This window comes from Xylaria bambusicola (assembly GCF_022495145.1).
Source record: "Xylaria bambusicola strain CBS 139988 unplaced genomic scaffold F5B22scaffold_1, whole genome shotgun sequence".
Lineage (NCBI taxonomy): Eukaryota > Fungi > Ascomycota > Sordariomycetes > Xylariales > Xylariaceae > Xylaria > Xylaria bambusicola.
Window position 1 is genome coordinate 1,269,015 of NW_025953554.1, and position 19,077 is coordinate 1,288,091.

At 46.8% G+C, this 19,077-nt stretch overlaps 7 protein-coding genes across 7 annotated transcripts; 3 read left to right on the forward strand and 4 right to left on the reverse strand.

Moving 5' to 3' along the window:
• Positions 1-187: 187 nt before the first annotated feature.
• F5B22DRAFT_641011 (uncharacterized protein) lies at positions 188-673 on the forward strand (the record flags this gene model as incomplete). Its single annotated transcript, XM_047977928.1, has 1 exon — positions 188-673. The coding sequence occupies one exon, from the start codon at positions 188-190 to the stop codon at positions 671-673; it is 486 nt and encodes a 161-aa protein (XP_047836429.1).
• Positions 674-882: 209 nt separating this feature from the next.
• On the reverse strand, positions 883-2,086 carry F5B22DRAFT_653116 (kinase-like domain-containing protein; the record flags this gene model as incomplete). The annotated part of the gene is made up of 2 exons (XM_047979689.1): positions 883-1,341; positions 1,463-2,086. The coding sequence occupies 2 exons, from the start codon at positions 2,084-2,086 to the stop codon at positions 883-885; spliced, it is 1,083 nt and encodes a 360-aa protein (XP_047836430.1).
• Positions 2,087-2,758: 672 nt separating this feature from the next.
• On the reverse strand, positions 2,759-4,501 carry F5B22DRAFT_16811 (uncharacterized protein). The gene is made up of 3 exons (XM_047969307.1): positions 4,244-4,501; positions 3,311-4,193; positions 2,759-3,192 (listed from the first exon to the last, which is right to left on the reverse strand). The coding sequence occupies exons 1-3, from the start codon at positions 4,272-4,274 to the stop codon at positions 2,865-2,867; spliced, it is 1,242 nt and encodes a 413-aa protein (XP_047836431.1). The 5' UTR covers positions 4,275-4,501; the 3' UTR covers positions 2,759-2,864.
• Positions 4,502-6,166: 1,665 nt separating this feature from the next.
• On the reverse strand, positions 6,167-7,546 carry F5B22DRAFT_632546 (uncharacterized protein; the record flags this gene model as incomplete). The annotated part of the gene is made up of 4 exons (XM_047976710.1): positions 6,167-6,877; positions 6,936-7,022; positions 7,076-7,238; positions 7,344-7,546. The coding sequence occupies 4 exons, from the start codon at positions 7,544-7,546 to the stop codon at positions 6,167-6,169; spliced, it is 1,164 nt and encodes a 387-aa protein (XP_047836432.1).
• Positions 7,547-10,165: 2,619 nt separating this feature from the next.
• F5B22DRAFT_653121 (uncharacterized protein) lies at positions 10,166-11,915 on the forward strand (the record flags this gene model as incomplete). Its single annotated transcript, XM_047979690.1, has 5 exons — positions 10,166-10,351; positions 10,428-10,656; positions 10,714-10,854; positions 10,907-11,126; positions 11,199-11,915. The coding sequence occupies 5 exons, from the start codon at positions 10,166-10,168 to the stop codon at positions 11,608-11,610; spliced, it is 1,188 nt and encodes a 395-aa protein (XP_047836433.1). The 3' UTR covers positions 11,611-11,915.
• Positions 11,916-13,260, forward strand: F5B22DRAFT_16871 (carbohydrate-binding module family 50 protein). The gene has a single exon (XM_047969314.1). The coding sequence runs from the start codon at positions 12,222-12,224 to the stop codon at positions 12,861-12,863; it is 642 nt and encodes a 213-aa protein (XP_047836434.1). The 5' UTR covers positions 11,916-12,221; the 3' UTR covers positions 12,864-13,260.
• A 4,273-nt stretch (positions 13,261-17,533) lies between these two features.
• Positions 17,534-19,076, reverse strand: F5B22DRAFT_16949 (uncharacterized protein). Its single transcript, XM_047969318.1, has 3 exons — positions 18,602-19,076; positions 18,147-18,539; positions 17,534-18,082 (listed from the first exon to the last, which is right to left on the reverse strand). The coding sequence occupies exons 1-3, from the start codon at positions 18,738-18,740 to the stop codon at positions 17,955-17,957; spliced, it is 660 nt and encodes a 219-aa protein (XP_047836435.1). The 5' UTR covers positions 18,741-19,076; the 3' UTR covers positions 17,534-17,954.
• Position 19,077: the final 1 nt, after the last annotated feature.

A 19,077-nucleotide genomic window follows, 5' to 3' on the forward strand; every position in this document is an offset into this window, starting at 1 on the left:
AACTGTACCAATGCTTGTCTACGCAGAAATTGCTATTTTTCCATGACTGTATAGATATAAAAGGTTGTGGTTGAGTTATTCTAACGCTGATGGGGCTATAATCACGTACTGCTCACGCCAGTAGTATATCGCATGTTTTTCTTTTTGATGTTGTAGTTATCTAGAGGATTCTGCTATGTCCTTCACTATGTCTTTGGAGCGCAGGCACGAAGGCAGGACTCACCATCGTCAAGAGTCTCACACAAAACTATACATGACTATCTACGTCTTCAGGGGGGCCCCTGACTTCCATTATAAACGGCACGTTCTTATCTACTTCCAATCTCCTGCAAATGAATTCTACGAAACTGTACATGTCGTTCGAGATGACAAGAAAAGCCCTTGGCGAGTCGATCGAGTACACCATAAGGTGGATTGGGCTATGACCGTTCTCTATCTTTTCCATTGCGATGGCGGCGCCCTGTGGGTGCCTAGCGGCCAAGAACTAGCGCCGGCGAACATCATGGCGTCTGTTTCGACGGAAAACAAGGAGGAAGATAAGGGTTGGAACTGTCAGCATTTTCTACTAGAAGGGCTCAAACAACTTGTGGATGCCGGGTATCAGACGCAGGAATGGTATAACTGGGTTGAAAACGCCTTAATGAACCTTCTGTTAGATGGAGCTTGTGATTGATTTAATATGAGGGACAAGCCACATTGCATAATTACTAGAAGACAAGAATGACATTCTTGGTAAAGAAGCGTTCACAACTCATTTGTGAGTGGATATAATATTGAAAGTTAAAATGTATGGATAAAGAAATCGATCTTCTAGCTAGCTGGGCCATATCCTATACACTGTTGTGTATCCTTGATCATCGGTTCGAATACTTCCACTAGATCTCAGGAGATCGAGAGAATAAAATGTGTGAGAATATACTCAAGATCATAGCGTTTAGCGAAAAGAGACGGAACCTGAAGGCCAAGGTTCTCCCAGTCTATATTGTCCAATCCGCGAAGTGCAAAGACATATTCCCCATACTCCGGGTACCATCCTGAGAATTCCCAATCCAATAGAGCAACGATCTTGCCATCGCGGACGATGATGTTTCGTGCGGCGATGTCACCATGCGTGAACACGATGGGACATTCAGCACTTAGATGGGTGGTAATCTGATGCCAGTACATCGACTGAGAGCGCAGTCCTTTGTGCGGTTTTACCAGCCACTCTTGGAATTCCACGAGAGTGGCAAAAGGTCCACCCGAACGCTTGAAGATGCCTGGGACTACAGCGCCCTGCCCGTCTAGGCGGCCGATTTTTGTTCCTTTCAAGGCACGCAGCTGTGCAATGTAGCCACGAAGCTCACTGAGGTCAGTAATTGCCAGATTGGGAAGGGGGTCAACTGATGTTACGGGGGTTATGCGGGAGCAATGAGGCCTGAAACTTGCTAAACGGAAGAATAAATTACTATAGGGTACTAACCTGGTCCAGGATATCCGAACGCTGGTCTGGCGTAAGAACCGACCACGCCTGTTTTAATGTCTGCCCATCAACATATTCCATGGTTATGCGGTCCCAGTCGCTGCTGAATACTTCAGGCACTGGGATGGTCGTATTAGCCCTAATGAAGCGCAGTACCGTCGCCTCATTTGGGTGGTCGGTTGCGCCCATACCATCAGGATGTGTGGTATATTTCGTGACTTTGTTATCGTGACGAACCACATAGCGACTAGTACATTGATAGATGATGTCGCCATCAGGATAAGGAGCCGGCTGTCGCGGAGGTGGAGGCGAGTTTCCAAACATTGCTTCCCGGCGACACTGCTCGTTTCTTTGCTCTAGTCGATTCAAACGTACAGGCGTACGGTTTATGTGACTGGGTAGTGGCGGTATAACTAAGCGCTTCACAAGGTCAGGATGGCGGCTCAGGAGGTCATCAACAACCCCTGGGTCTACCGTTGCCTGCACACCGTTGTCGCGTCTGAGAACTTTCTGGATATACCAATAGATCAGATCCTTCCGTACTATGGTCCCGGAGAATATCTCCTTCGAGATCCAGTCTACAATCTGGGTTTCTTGCTCCGTTGACGGCGATTGCTGTTGCATGATAATGAACTATATGAGATAATTCTATGGTTAGTTGAATCATGGACACCTATCATGGGCAGGTCATGAAGAGGGGGTGTTGTTAGTGCAACAAAGAGAGAGAGAAGAGCGGCCAGGGGTGGCAGAATCTGAAGTGTCACAAACAATCACAGCATCGAAACACAGCAGTGGTACCTAGTACACTCTAACACGAGAGAGAAAACGGGTGAGGGTGAGGGTAAGGGTAAGGGTGATGGAGATGGAGATTTGGCGTCGTAGCTGTGCGTAACCGATTTCCGCGTCGATATTGAGAATGTAATGTGACGGTCCTTTTGCTGCCAGCAGCGTGGAATGCGCATTCTTTATAGCCGCGAGTTTGTTGTCGATACGCTTCGAAAGGTTATAGAGGAACTCTGTGAGGGATTGAAGAAGGCGCTGCTCTTCAGATCGGGATCTTTAGCTGTGAGTTCAGACATCCTAGGATCAGGTCCAGTATCGTGAAGAAAGTCTGCCATTATACAATCAAAATTTCTTTACTTTTCTGCGTTACTCTATATGTTGGTCGCTAGTATTTCAACTTTTATGTCAAGCAATAACCGCCCATCAGACCAGGTGTCGTGTGAGTCGTTACTCGTCCCCTACGGCTGACATAAGTTGAGCGAGACTTGCAATTATTATTGCTAGGCAGATTATCTCAGAAAAAGATTGTTATGTCTCATATGCATCTGAAATTTTATAGGCTGTGCAATGCTATTAATACAAAGACAACTGAGATGCACCATGATCCAACGTCAGCGGTCTATACCCCGGCTGCTTCCGTCTGCTGCTGTTTTTTGGCGTTGGCAAAATGTTCACACATGGGGTATCCGCCACGCTCATGGAAGAAGAGATTAAGGTACATCCAGGTCTCATTTGCGTACTCGGAGACTCGCACAAACATCTCCTCTTCGTAATCCCTGACGGCGTTTGACAGGAGACGATCGTGCGTACTCACTGCCGTCTTACCACACTGCTCATTAAAGGCTACGAGGGATTGTGAGAGCTGGAGTGCATCTTCCATGGCGGCGTTAACTCCGACTCCAGCAAATGGCGTCATAACGTGGGCGGCATCACCAATGAGAGTCAGACTGTGAGTTACATGATTAGCTTGACTATATGCAATATACTCAAGTGGGTATCAAGCCATGCTCAGTTATTATTTTCATACTGCGGAGGGGTGAAAGAATGAGAATATAAACAACTCACCCAGCACGATGAGGCCATTTATGTCCAATAGGCATCATATACATAGGTCTAGGGGTGACCGAGTCATCGTCAGCCTTAAGAATGAGATTTCGGGAATCGTCATCAAAGTCTTTGTAATAGAGATCCAAGAACTGCTTCTTGGCCTCCGTAGGGTTTCCCCAGTCGATACCACAAGTCTCGGCCCAATCCTCCGTTAGCTGCATAAAGGCATACGACTGCACGGAACCGTCGCCATTTCGCTGCGACAGGATGCTTGTATTGCTCCCGAGCGTCAGACACATTCCCAGTCCGACACGTTTGCTGAGCTTGGGGTCAGCCGAGTCTATATTAGGCAACTTGACTTCAATCCCATTGATGCCGGAGAATAACGGCCGGGTGTCAGACAATAACGGCCGAACCTTTGACCACGTGCCGTCAGCGCCTACAACAAGAGAGAATCCAAGCTCTACTGTGCCGTCAGAAAAGTGCAGATCATAAGCTGACTTGAGTCCTCCTGCTGTTGTCTTGACAGTGCTCAACTTCCGCCCCCATTGGATTGTGCCAGGTTTAAGGGAGTCGATGAGAATGTCCCGTAACTGAACGCGGTCGACTTCAGGACGGCCGTTGAATGAGTCAGGGCGACGTCCACCGTGTCCTGTGCTTTCATCTAGCAGTAGACGGCCATCTGGCTTATAGACCTTCAGTACCTCGCCTTCTGGGCGTGCTACCGCCATGAACTCGTCAAAGAGCCCAGCTGCGCGAAGCGCAAGTTGACCGGAGCCTTCGTGTAAGTCCAGCGAACCGCCTTGGCCGCGGTTGTGTCGATCTTCATCAAGTTCAAATACAACACAGTCAATGTCATTCACTTGAAGGAGCCTAGCTAGAGTGAGTCCTGCAGGACCGGCTGCTAGAGCATTAGTACGGCTTTCAATATGATTGAGGAGTCTAACTTGCCTCCAACGATTGCGATCTTCGCTGCGGTCATTTTCAGAATCTAGATTTCGAAGGAGACTGTTAGGTGTAAGGTGAGTGTCTCACTGAACCCAAGTAGATGGGACGCGAAAAGTACATTATATGTTAGGACGCGTAGAAAAGCAAACATGTTAGTCCGTGCTCGTGTTACTGTGCACCTAGTAGTGAGGTAAGCAGCGAGAGGTGGCATTTGCACAGCCGTATTCTCTGGTGATAAGAATGAGTACTTGGATTCTTTCAGTGTAGTTCTTCAAAATATCCCTAGAGAACTATTGATCAGACATTGTCATTCAACTGCTAGTAGCAGCGAGTGGAGCTTTGATGAAAAGGGGAAATCAGTACCTACCAACAGCCCACGGCCCCTATCGAGAAGGATTGGTTCCTCAAATATCATTTGACCCTCAAAGGCACCAGTTCCTTCAACTTCTCGTACGCATGCGCTACCGATGTAGATCAAATCGACACGGAACCTCTGGGACATCGTGCTTGGTCGCCATCGAATCTTCCGCAGCCGATTCATTGCTTGCCCTGAAGCGAACAGACATATTTGTCGGTTGGTAACTAGTCTCTGATTCGCATAAAGTACGGCCAGCATAGTTCGGAAATTTTCATGGTCGCGGTGCAACAAACGAGGCAAAACGGCGTTTCTCGTGCTGTTCCCTGGTGCCACATTACCGGCTGCGAAAAGGACAGGATCATCAATCACCCGTTGTCAGACATCATGGTCACTTTCCACGATCATCGGGCAAATGATGAGAAAAAGCGAATATCGATCAAGGGGCTTGAGCCTATTGTCACGCACACCATGGGTTCCAAATTTCTCCTTCTCGTCGTGTTCAGTGCTATGATTGTTACACGTGCAACCTCTGTGCCAGCTGAATATGTAGTTCGCCTTGCACTTCGGCCGTACGAAGGACCATTGCAGGCTGTTCATGATCTTTCAAGACATGCAGGCAATACTGGGCAATATTGGAAAGTGAGGTTATACAGACTTCGCTTCTTGAAATAGACCCCAAAGACCTAGGCAGTCTGGGCTAATAAACCAGTTGTATATAGAGTCGAGTTAAGCCACCAACAGCCGAGAAGGAGTTGGTTGGTTAAGGACTTATGCAGCCCGAGTTGATCATTGAAACTATAGATGCGATCATACATGGGCGTAGCTATTCAGAGACCAAGCAAGTGCTTCGGAGCATTCAATTCAAGATAGAGATGGACCCTACTGGAAGAGAAGAATCGCGTATCTTGTTTGGGAAGAAATTGGCGCACTAGTATTGCCCCTATTCTCCTTCAAGCCACAACATCATCCCCTAGAACGAGATATGAAGATGATAGAGGGATAAGGAGACGCTGACTAACAGCGGTATTCTATCTTTCACGAGAATGAGATATAATTTATAATAAATAACTGATGTTACATATAAAGGATATTGATTCCCGGTTGTTTGGAAAGTAGAAACTGTCTGTGACCGATCACCTGAAAAGCCAGCTCAGATCGTAGAAGCTGCCTAGCGAAACTCGCTTTGCCTGGTCCTTTTCCATTTAAATCCAACCTGCGTCAATTGATTACGAACAATAGCGACCTCCAGAATAGGGGCAATCCTCTTCAAACCAACCATAAAACCGAAGAATGAAGGAACGTGAATCGCTCAGTGACAGCACAATGAACAGAGCCGGCTAGTTGCGTTGGAATCAAAAATACTTCTCAAATATTTTTTTTTCCTACACTACCTATATCATCAATTATTGGACATAGTTATCGAGTTATGCATTCTAGATCGAGGCGGAGCTTCGCCTAGTTATTAAAATAGTACAATTTTTATGTTCGAAGGGTATCATGCAGCAATCTCAATCCCCGTATATCATATTACAGCAAAAGATGAAGTCTCAAGCGCATAGATTTGCCGCTTAAGCGTAGATATAGCACAGGGGCGAACCACCAAGGGTGTTCAATATCTTGCCAATCTTTACCGACGGGGCGTTGACACCAAGGTCGATGATGTCTTCAGGCGAGGTGTCACGGCTGGGAGGAGTGTTGAACAATGTGAGGGTACCGGCGAGGGTGTTAGCCTGGCCAAGATGCAGTGCCTGCCAGATCCAGTAGGTCCGATCAATCATGGCGTGGTGAAGGAAGAAGATGGGGTCGACGGGCGAACCGTAAAGGTCGCCAGAAATGCCGCCCGGAACGCCGTGGCCGGCCGTGTGCAAGCCGAGGAAGCCATCATTGAAGCGACCCTGCAGTTCATTCTGGAAAAGAAGAACAGACCCTGACGCGGCACCGACGGTGACATTCAAAATGTTCCCGATCGTCAACCAGTTCATGGCGGTGAAGGAGCTCAGATCACGGCTCAAGCAGTGCGGGTTGTAACCGAGGGGATCCGCTGCTGGGGCAACTCCATCCTGAATTGGGAGTACGGGGCCTAGGTTGATCACGTAGTCCACGAAGGGGCCCGAAGTCACGCAACCGCCACCCTTTCCAGATGGGACGAAGATCATGCCGTTTCCGTTCACACTACCATTGTGGGCGATGAACGCGCCGTCGCCACTGAAGCTCGTGTCTGTGCCATCAAAAAGGGGCGATTTGCTCGGATCATTCCTATTATCCAACCAGTTCCAGTACTAAGGGGAGATTAGCCATATGATCAACGATGACAACAACAGGATAGCAAGCACGCACTGGCTGGTTCCCTTTGTAACCACACTCATCCCGCAGCGCTGTCTCGTAGGCCCATGTGAAGTATCGATGCCAAGTCAAGAAGTTTCCCTTATAACAGTCAGTTATCTGTTCGCGTTTCTCTGGTATCCTGGCCTACATACAGTTCCATGGATGGATAAAGTCTGGTTGATATGAACGGCAACGAAGTCATCATAACGACTCCTGGCACCAGGGGCAAAAGTGGGATCTGCAATGCTTGGCTTTGCCTGTAAGCATTTTACAGCGGTGATATATTGCTTTTTCTCAGTGGAAGAGAAATGTTTCCTGAATATGGCAGTTAGTTACCAGTTCTTCTTAATTGACTTCTTTTGGATGCTACACTATGTTGGTAACAACTAGCTGGCTTCACAGACCAAGAATTTCACTTACCAGTCGCGTCGAACTCTGGCATTGAATATATTGCATGACGTTGGCTTCCTCTTCTCAATACTTTCGTCTGACTGAAGCGCACTGACAGCCTGCTCGTTGAGGTCCAGCAAAGTCTCAATGTCGCTGCGCGCTGCCAAGGGCTTGGCGAAGACTGCAAGGGGTAGGCCTAAGAAGGCAGGAAGGGCAAATTGACTGAAGCGCATAGTGTACCTATTATGTGAATTGATCCTTTGAACGCGGTGGCTTGAATCTAAGCAGATAATATTATGGCTATTAGACAGCAGGATTGGCTAAGGAAACCTCAGTATAGGCACCAGCTAGTCTAAGTAGGTAGAAATTAGAGAATGAATTGCTTTGATCCTAGAAAAGAGGTCGTGAGAAGGAGGCGGGCATCGTAGCATAATATCTGCTTACGTGCAGCCAGGGCCCCCGCTCGGCTCTGGCAGGCCGTTAGTCTCGCATTGCAAAGTGACTACTTTGTATCCATGCCGTGGGCCGTAGTGGAAACCCGTTGCGACTCGATGTGATGAACACCAGTGTTAGTCTGGACGCGCAGGTGGGTTCTCGTAGTGCAGGATTCCTAGTGTAGAAGATATCGATGATAGTTTGCCTAGGTATGGGCTAACGGGCCATCTCGGTAGGACACGAGGGGCTCTATGAACGTGGATTTTTGATATAGCGGTCGTGTACGTCTATAACGCCAGCGATTTACGAACTCGGACGAATAACTAGCCGAAATCTATGGCATGAAGCCCGGATCTGAGATTAGAGCAAGTATGTTCTGCATCACGGACAGGGCCAAGCGAGGACGCTGTCGTTGAAAGAATGAAAGTAAGTAGTATCAAGTTCCTATTCTACTAGCCTCGGTTTCCTGGAGCAGAAAGGGTTTAGAGTGATAATAACGCGGCGACATGACCAAACTTGATGGTGGCCAATTTCGGATATTGTCGTTGCATACAGTAAGTAATGCAGTCCAACTGAGGGTTGCGTGCGCCTAAGCTTCGATAGACTCTAAACAGCGTGAGGAAGGCATCGTGTGCTAGGCCAGTATAGGTTATGATACCTATCATTCGAAGGAATACTGAGGAGATAAGCAAGTATGTCCCTGACCTGTGATGGTATGGCGGCTTACCAGCGCCTTGGTCAGAACTGCCTGGTCCCTTTACCATTCCCTTTCCCTCCTAGTCCTTGCCCCCCAGATGATGCAACCACCCTTGTAAGCTCCCCCTAACCCCCTATGGTAATTTTCTCGTAGATTGTGTAACGGTAAGATCCAGATCTTGTCGACGAGGTCCGCTTGCACGTGTGTAACTATGCACATGTAGTCAAGCTTGCAATGAGATCGTCGATACTGCAGAGATCCCCATCCCCACCTATCTTTACATAACTCTACACTATCCAAAAATTCGGCATTTTTCTGAGCGCGCTGAGAACGGGAGATATACTACAACATCTTGTTGCCAGCTGTTCTCGAGGCGCTGTTGCGATGTGTTGTCGCTTAAACGAGTTTAAGTGTTATAACACGAAGTAACATTTGGTTACAGTAGAGTCAAGCGGGGAACTTACCATCGCGTAATTCCAAATGTAATCCTCACCAGGGTTTCTAGTTTAATCAGGGTTCTCAGTCGAAGCAAGGCCCATAACAACAGGAGATACTCCACGTCCGAGCGCACCAATGCAGCTGTTATCCCTCAAAGGGACACATGGCGAGCGGGCAATTGATAAACAGGAATGGCTGTTGGCATGTCTTTATGCAGGTACATAACAGGAAGTACGGTAGAACGCATGTGTTTCTAGCCATATATGTATAGTTGCGCTATTAATGCCGTTCGAACAGTGATGTTCACTTAGAACCACAGGACGAACTATAGCACAGCTCGAGTGCCCATGGTTACGTCGGAAGCGCCTTCAGAATCTTCTTTAGTTAGGCCGCACTAACGAAAAAGTACCATAATAGCTTCAGGTAGACCAAGTTGAGCTAATGTTAGTATAGGTAGAACTACCCATTGGATCGGGGATGGGTTAGCATATGGTGATGTGTGTACGTATACAGTAGGGTGGATGAAGCCCAAACAGCCTGAGACAGGTCCTCATGGTGGTTGTGAACGATTATACTCCTACCCTCTATATGTACATAGATGGGCAAACCGCATGACTTGTAGGAGCGCCACAATGGAAAGACGAGAGAAGCTTCTGATTACGGCAACCGTGCGTGCTGGATGGGAATGGTGCATGTGCCATTAACCCGCAAACGGTGACCGGAAGACGCTACACGTGTAGACTACCGTAGTGAGAACCTCCGTTCGCCAAATTTGTCGAACATTGCAGGGGCATCATCTACTGCACAAGTAGTAGTTATGCCCAGCTGCTCGAGGCTTAGGTATACGACTAGGTCGTATCTCGTTCATAATGCCGTAAGCACCGACCGAGGTAACGCAGGTAACGGGCAGAGTAACAACTAAATGTGGATATGAAACGCTTAGATAGTCTAGATCCATGCAAAACACCATTTCGCTCTTAGTCCGAAGCTGGCGTACTAGTCGTAGAGTTAGTTCAGACGTGGAATCTCTGGTCGTCATCGGCTGGAATAAAAGAGGTTTGAGCCCTTAAAAGTTCAAACTCTGTGTGTGGCACCGTCCTCCTATAATTCTTCCCGCTCGCTACCGTCTTCTCCCGCCACTATTGAAAGCTCAATATATCTGCATTTGGCGACTATTAGCCGTTCATTCTATAACTTCGCTGGTTCTCCATTATCACCATTCTATCATCGACGCATGGGTCACTAGTCTGACACTGCCGAGCTCAAATCGCCGCCGATCCAAATGTCATCCGGAGATGCTCCGACGGCAAACACCCCATCGCCGGAGGATACCTCTCTTGCATGGCAATTGGGTGTGTTAACAGCGATACAGGTTCTAGCGTTGACTGTCAGCGGATTGCGAATATACAGTCGAGTATTCCTTGCTAAGGCATTCGGTTGGGACGATGGATTTATGTCTGGAGCAGTGGTATGCTAGACGTCTCTGAAAATTGGATATCTTTCCATTGACAAAGAGCTAACCATTTTCTCGAACGCGTTTCTAGCTCTCTGCGTTGGTCTCATGGACACTTTACCTTTACCAATCACAGCATGGTCTTGGAGTACACAAGGTTTTCATAGCTCGAGACGATATGTGGAAATACGGAGCGGCCAACTTCGCCCAAACCATCATAAATCTTCTCGGCATTGGACTCTTGAAGATATCGCTCTGTTTCTCACTTATCCGTCTTAGTAGAACCAAGGTTTATACTTGGATACTATGGGGGACAATTGGTAACTTCTCACTCCCGACAAGCAACGTGGGACCTGTTGATGGTTAACACAGCATAGCCTTTGTGACCATTTATACCGTATTTGCCTGGTTGACGTTGTTCTTGTACTGCAAGCCCCTATCTGGTTTCTGGGATATATTTGCTGGTGCCAAGTGCTACCCCCTGTGGCTTTTCATTCGATTCGGTCTTGCGAATACAGGTATAGTGATCCCTGAAATTTGGGTGTGGATTCCCATGCTCACACCTCACAGCGCTGAGTATTTTCACCGACATACTCCTCGCGTCGCTGCCCATCCCAGTTATTTGGCAGCTCCAATTGAAAACCAAGGTTCGCGTGTATCTCATCATCATGCTTGCGCTAGGATGGGGAGCCGTTGGAATTGGTGTTGTCAAGGCCATCTATCAAATAAATTACAACCCCCTTGCCGATTCGACCTACTACTTCGGTGTTGGTGTTGTTAATTGGGCGTTGTAAGTCTTGTGTCTTGACATAATCCCTTGAGATTCATGACAGAATGTGCTAATAGCTCGTTTGTTCCAAAGCGTTCAATTGAATGTCTCGATCATTGCAGCTTGCGCTCCGCAACTGAAGCAGATTCTAAGCCCTCTGCTAGGATTTACGACAAACTACAACAGCGCTCCATACGGAAATACTTCGCGCAACCTGAGGAACACGACAGGCCACAGCGTCGGCAGGCGTTATATGAGGCAGGATAGCCAGGCTGACAAGGCTGATGGTTTCGAGTTGGACGAGCAACCCATTGTTAGATCAGAAAATTATGATGTTCGAGCCCATGCCGGTGATAGCGGCGACTTCGACGGGGGTGCATCATCACCGTCCGACAAAATGACACACAGAAGCGATAGCGATGAGACGATAACACGGTCGAGGAGCCAGAATGGCTATGGCAAGGGGATCATGAGAACGACAGAAGTCGTCATAACAACAACGTAATACTAGTAATAAGGGCGTCCGGGATTTCGGGGTCCAATTTCATATGAAAGAAGAAAGAAAGAATCATCAGCCGGTGATGTGCAAGTCCACCAGCCACACCTGGCTCGTGCTTATTAGTTTAGGCAGCAGCATTTTTACTGTGTAAGTAAGTACGTGGTACCTAATGTAGGTACCGGTACCTGAAAGTCCACTGTAGATTAATTTTCGAGTGTGGCGGAGGCGTCATACACAATGGCACAGCACATCAATCCTGCCTTTCCCACTCCGTTTGGCAAGGAGCAAGGAGGCGTGTCAATTGTGTCGTATTGTGTCGTTTTGAGTGTCTCAGCCACCCCATGTTTGACACGCTTCAATTGTTGTACAATCCATTTTTCAGCTCACATTGAAAGCATCATTCATAAAGAATCCAGACAAGTGCAATCCGGCTCTGTTCGTGTGCAGATTGTGACGCATTTCATTTGCTCCATATTAGCTTCGTCTGGCTACCGAGACTACCTGCTACTAGGTCAGTAGGTGCCCTATCTGTCTCGAGCCACCTAAATCCCCCCTAACAAACGCCTGCTAACCCCGAGCTCAGCTGTCCGTATCAGCCTAACACCTAAATCTCCACGATGGCTCGCTGGTCCGAACTTGACACCGATGAGGAGCGCTTGCCCGAAGGCATGAAGCGCATCGGGTACGACGCTGACTCCCAGAAGTACACATTCCGCGACGCCGATGGCTCCATTTGGGAGAGTGCCTCGGGGAATCGCTACGGCCAGCTCCGGCGGGTGACGACCAATGCATCGACAGCCTCTACCTCCTCGCGCAACGAAGACGACGAGAGGACACTGTTCGATGACGATGGCAGCACGCTCTACGAAATTGACGACACCAAGCCAACCCGGCCCACGGCTAATTTTACTGACTTTGGACTGGACGATGAATCCGCCCGTGAGGCTTCGTGGCGTCAAGAATCCGCCCGTGAGGTTTCGTGGCGTCAAGAAATGAGGCCGTTGTTGAACTGGTTCTTGTTAGTCGGCCTATTCCTCCTCGCCGTGATGTGGTTCATCAGCGGCGGCTCCAAGGACCGCACCGAGGTTGTCCGGAGCTGCGATGATGGTGCCACTCCCTACATGATCAAGGCTGACGATACATGCTGGGCTATTGCAGAGGCCAGGTCCGTCAGTCTCGACGATCTATTAGAGAAAAACAAGGGTCTTGATTGTGACATGTTGTCGATTGGCCAGACTATCTGCGTGCCAGCAGCTTAACCTACCTAGGTCCCTTTGGGCGTACAGATCTATTGAAGCGGCGGTGTCCAGCCCCTATTCAAGTAGATGCCATTGTTTATGCTTGCATTGCTATCATGCGTGTATTTAAATCACAGTTTTTTTTTTTCTTTTTCTTTTTTCTTTTTTTGTCTTGTGCATGGGCCATTCTGATACGGTTTGAATTTGTATCAATTTACACTATGTCGAATATCAACATTATTGTGGCGATGTCGTATGGCGGCATACCTGGTCCTGTTTATGCAGCATGCGCTGGCGCAACTATCCGATCCTGATGTGTAGACCAGTCTACATAGCGTGGGGAAAGGAGAAAATGTCATTCATACTCAATGAACAAGATTCTTCTACCTAGTTTTCATGCATTGTCGCCGCTTTGGATGTGTTCCCGGGCGTTCTATGATCTACTTTAAACACGTGTCGCTCCTCCTTTGATCTGCGAAACCCCATGCACTCAGAACTTGCAGCTAAGAGAGATATGCACCCAATGCTTCTAGAAAATTGCGGTTTTAAAGGTCTTTCGATCGTGAGATCACGTCGAAGTTGTCAGAGAACATGATACGATGATCTCACGATAAGGTGGCGCTCTGACGTGCACCGTCCCTCCATACCTGTTTAAATGCCCGTTTCCAGATAGGTAACTACAATTTGGCCACCTTGGTAACAAGCTCGTCACAGATGCCAATGCCCCTCTCCGGTGAGACGACAATGCAGGCATGCACCTTGGCCGGGAGGAGACAGGTCAAGGATCGAAACGAACACCTTTCCCGAAAGAGGAGCTGGTGAACTACGAGGAAGACTAAGTAGGTGAACCCTGGGTTTCTTCGCTACCGGGAGGGGATCCCCATGTACAATGTAGTTAGTCTCTTGCTACCCTGTGGGCCGACTATCAGCCCTTGAGTTCCCTAGTCCCGGAGAGATGTTTTAGCCAACGTTTGAATGCATCTTGGCAATGACCTACAGTAGCAAGACCGTCCGGTGAGCGGATCCGCCCTGTTAGTTCAACCTGAATGCTACGTTAGTCCGGTGTGGGCTTTTCCTTGCGATGTACGGCTTGCACAGTCAATCTAAAGTACTCAAGGCTGACGACAACTGGGATGACATGTGCAGATTACTAGGGAGCATCACCAAAACAATCCCCTCGCTCAAAGTTTGCAAGTAGAGAGCTGCCACCATGGGTGTCATCGGTCTTTCAGGTCCTTTGTAGATAGTCTGAAGTGGTAACCTAATGTAAGTCTTTCACCACTTTTATATGTAAGTACGGAGGATACTAAAAGGTGAAGCGAAGAGATACGCGAAGAAGCTAGGCATATGACTAAACACTTCCATACTAGTTTTCTACCCCAACTTACTTGCTAGTATTCATTCGCCTCTGGGCGCTATTCGGGAATAGCAATTAGCAAAATCTTTTCTCGGCAGATTGAGACGGCGCCACATTCTCTCCTAGCCATTACCTAGTAGAACAAGCTGAGTTTTCAGCCAAAATCGACCACATTCGGCCTTTCTTCACGGCATGACAGACGGGGTCAAATACACCGAGAATTTTATTTGGTAAGTGATGAAACTGCGGGGCTCCTTTCACAATTTGCTGTCGATTCTGTGACACTGGGTATCTATGTGAAACATCTGTTCAATATTCGCAGTAGTAAAACTGAAACAAGGCTAGCAACAAAATGGCTGCGTAAATATCAGACGAAAAATTAGATGTTAAAATTCTGTAGTTAAGACGGTATTGAAAAGAGAATTAGTCAAGGAGAATCTGCATTTAGTGAATCTATTATGATCCACTATGGTATTCTAAGACAGAATGACTTGTGCGGCTCAACATTTCGTACTAGTTAATGTAATGACCAAGAATAAGACGCTCCATGGCGTGGGACTCAAGATCATCACGTACATGTAGAATCGATGGCGCCTCAACGTAACAGTTCACCCTTTTATTCTGTGATCGGACTATTGTATCAAGATTTTAGATCTCAGAGCCATACGCCGCCTTCGATAATGCTATGAAATAACGTGATACACATAAAGAAAACATTGCAATACATTTTGATACCAGCCAGCGTTGTAAGTATTCGGAACTTGACCAGCCGCGTGCTATGATTTGTGCACTAGTGTACTAGCGCTGTGAAGATAGAGCTAGCAGAAACGTCACCTTCAACGGCTCAAGAGGCTACATAATAGCTGATTATAATGACTCGGAAAACCCAGTGCTGTGATTCTGTACCGAGTGTGCTAGTTTAGTTTCTTATAGAACCATAAATAGCGCTGCGGCAACCGGCAACGTAGCCGCAACTAGCATGTAAGTCCGCAAGTATTCAGCTTTGCGGTCGGAATGGCCAACTTTAGTATTGTCTAGTAGGAAATGGGCTGCTCTCTAATATCATCAGTTTGTTCTAGATCTAATTCAGAATGCCCTAGCTACCTAGGTAGTGAGCTAACTACATGTAACATTACAGTTGTTATGGCTTTCTTGTCCCGGGGGTTAATGATGGCCCGAATGCTAGAAACTCGTATTCTATATGAGAGAGCGCTAAGTTTGCGTTTTCTTATATGTCTACGAAGTATTACGGGTTGACAAAAGTTGATATTGCTAAGTAGTGAAGTGGTTTAGTGGGAGGGGTTTGATTAACGTTGCATTTGGAGTCTCGAAATTACATCGTACTGTCAATATTGACCGTTAGTGACCTCACAGGTGATGAAGTCAGAAGAGACGTGCCTTGCCTTTTCTTCAGTTGTTTGTTGAATGCAAAACGTTTATCTTATCTTATGTTCACCTCACTCCCCAGTGCTTGAAGTTATCTCAATAAACGTAGCCTAATAATTTCTACACATTATAAAAACTGGTTCAAATAAAAGCAGCAGTGCCTTCACGTAAGAATAACGGTGATAAGTTTTTTAAGTATGCAACGGCTATGGTCGATGGAACTGCTAGTGAGGAGAGAGTCGTTGAAACAGTACAATTTCCTTCAGGAGATTAAAGATTGTGGATGATGATGATAGAGTGTAGTTATGGATAAGTTAACAAAACCCTTAGGGCTAAGTGAGCCAGGTACACAGGGATGTCTCAATTGAGTTGGTATAAAGCATTAAGCCTCAATTCACATAGCCATTTCCAAACATTATAATAATGCGTTTCAATTGTCATAGTCATCAACGACAACGTCTTTATAAATGATCAATAACACATTCCATAAGATTCAACTGATATAACAAGGGTAGAGATACTGGGCTTAGAACTGAGAATTCGGATTATAATGAACAACTAGGGCTGCATGAATCCTTGACCAACCAACTCCTTCTTGGCTGTTGGTAGCTTAACTCGACCCTATATACAACTGGTTTGCCAGCCCAGACCGCCTAGGTCTCTGGGGTCTGTTTCAAGAAGCGAAATCTGTATAACCTCACTTTCCAATATTGCCCAATATTGCCTGCATGTCTTGAAAGATCATGAACAGCCTGCAATGGACCTCCGTGCGGCCGAAGTGCAAGGTGAACTGCATATTCAACTAGCACAGAGGTTATGCGTGTAATAACCGCTAACTCATAATGATTTTGCAAGGAGTGCAATAGAATCTACAGTATGCGCTATACCTTTGATTGCACGGTTTAATATGAAAAGATAACTATATATGACAGTTCTCTCACATTAGATCTAAAAAGAGACAAAAATAAAACACACCTATACACACACGCAGAGAGAGAGAGGAACCATCATCAACGCCAACTAAACAGCTCAAGGAATATTCCCGCTCAGGTTTCACATGCGGCGACTTCATAGGATATTTAACAAGAGTTGAGCTGTTACTCTATTTCATTTACGACCCAGACGTCCACAATGTCTGTCGATAGCCATGCCCCCCAGCAGACCTACTCACGCCATGCGCTACTCCGAAGTTATGTTGCTCTAGATATGCTCCTATAGTATACTGCTTCTTCGATATCGAGAGGATACAAAGTGGTGATGGAACACTAGCTAAAATAGAAAACTTAATGCAGCTAAAAAAAAAAAAAATACGAGTTCAATGTCCTTGTTCAGCAAGTTGCATACTCTACAGTAAATTTGAACCTAAATTAAAATAAGATAAGAATAGAATACTCCAAGTATCCCAATCCCCCGCCTTTACTTCCACATTCCTTCCCTTTTCAACCCAGATTCATGAACAGAATCGCAGTCACATCCTCAGCATTAACCAGGTCTCAAGACTCCGCTATCATCATGACTTTAAATATTCCCGAGAAATCGGACATTACCGAGTCACCAAAAGTTTAATGCCCAACCTCACTTGAAATAATATACCTCCAAACTTTTACAATTGTGTCGTTGCTACTTCTTTATATCGAGGCTCGAATGTCGGGATATACAGCGATCGTCATAGCAATCCTGGCCAAGCCCCTTTTCTAGATGGGTTGATAGAGGTGTTTAAGGCAACAAATAACGCAAGGAGTAGCAACGGTATGCTAACCCCTCCATGGGTATACCAGCGTTTTATCTTCCAACACAAGGTTCTCGACGTTTTCTGTTCGCTAGTCTCTGGGGTGTCCTACCCCAAATACACAATTCTATTGAAAGGAGCACCGGTAGAGATCTTATTTCTCGAAAATAAGAACTTGATAATTATATCGTTCACAAGAGTTAATTATATCTAAGTCTTGACCGAGCATCACGTTCTGTGGTTATGACCGGAATATGCTCCAAACGTGGAATAAGCCCCCTGTATCAATGACGTCTTTGAGAAAAATTACCACATTCGTAGCGTTGTGACAAAGGGTCTTTAAGGATTGTAGAACGGCGCCCAAGAATGAAATAGTATGCAATAACTTCGGAACCACCCTGCGGTGTTCATCATAGGAGATTTGGGTACATGAGAACGTACGTAGCGTAAAGGTAGACTCTCGTCTAGTAGCAATTACAAAACCAATGCCATTTCTCCTGAAATATAACTTGATCTACCATGATCTGTCTTGCTAAGCCTAATGATACATATTTTCTAGACACGGGATGCAAGATACTCTATATGCTGGTTACATAGAAACAGGGGGAAGCCCGACTTATTTGAAAACCTATAATGGCATCTATAGTTCTGCCTTGAGTAAGTCAACTCGCTCGCAAGTTGGATTATGCGGCTTGCCAGTTGTGATCCAGGACAAAGTCGGCCCAGTAGTCGCAAAATACGTTTGCCAGCAGATTGCCCATCCATCGTCTGTTTACTCATCAGTCAGAATTCCCACACGTGTCCTTCCACGGCTTCACGCAGCTATACTCACAGTAATTGATCGACAGCGAAACATTCGCCGGTTGTTCCGGTACGGTATTCGCATCATTAGAATAGTAATTCAAGAAGCCCTTTCCATCCTTGCCGAAACCCGTGTAATCGACCGTAGTTGCGTAGGCGCCGAATGCGGCCACGGCGACGTTGGTGTTGGGGCGGTATTGCAGGGATGCAGCCTTTCCCATCAGTCCGACTCCATTCGGCTCGCCGACAGTGATGTCAGAGGCCATAAAACCCAGCTCATACCCGTCGGCAGACTGGGTGTTGCCCGTGTGATTGAAGTAGAAGCGGTACGACGAATTGTCGGCCGCGGGAGCAGATGTAGGGTCATAGTGCAGTACGGCCTGCGGAGTGTCGAACGACCAAACGTCGACAGCGCGTAAATATCCTGTGGAAGTCAGCTTTGTGCACCGGCTTGCTTTGTGTTAGGACACGTCGTGTAGTATTTACCGTCGATTGAGCTATTGCAACGACCCTTAACGCGCAGTGCAAATGGACCGTCGGCTATCAGGGTAGGTAGATCATTGTCTTGTGCGAGAACTCCCGTGGCGGCGATGAGACCGTATAATATTGTAGTTGGGACCTTCATGGCGTAGGAGTGGCAGGTCAAAGTCGGCAGCGTTGTCTATGACATACAATGAACATTGGGGGATTACTTTACTACTTTCCAAGGCCAACACGACATGCTATAAGGCACGATATAAGTAGACCACGACATCGTGGAGCCTCGCGAGTAATTGCTGTTGCACGTTCTTGGCATAAGCCTTTGACTACTATGTAGATGTCCACTTTCGCATAATCCTTCTTAGGCTGCCATTTACTGACCTATTAAAGGTCACGAAATTCGATCGTCGTTATTAGCACTCAAATCAAATATAGAATATAGAACATCAACTGCGCAATTGACGTGAGCGCCCGACTTGCAC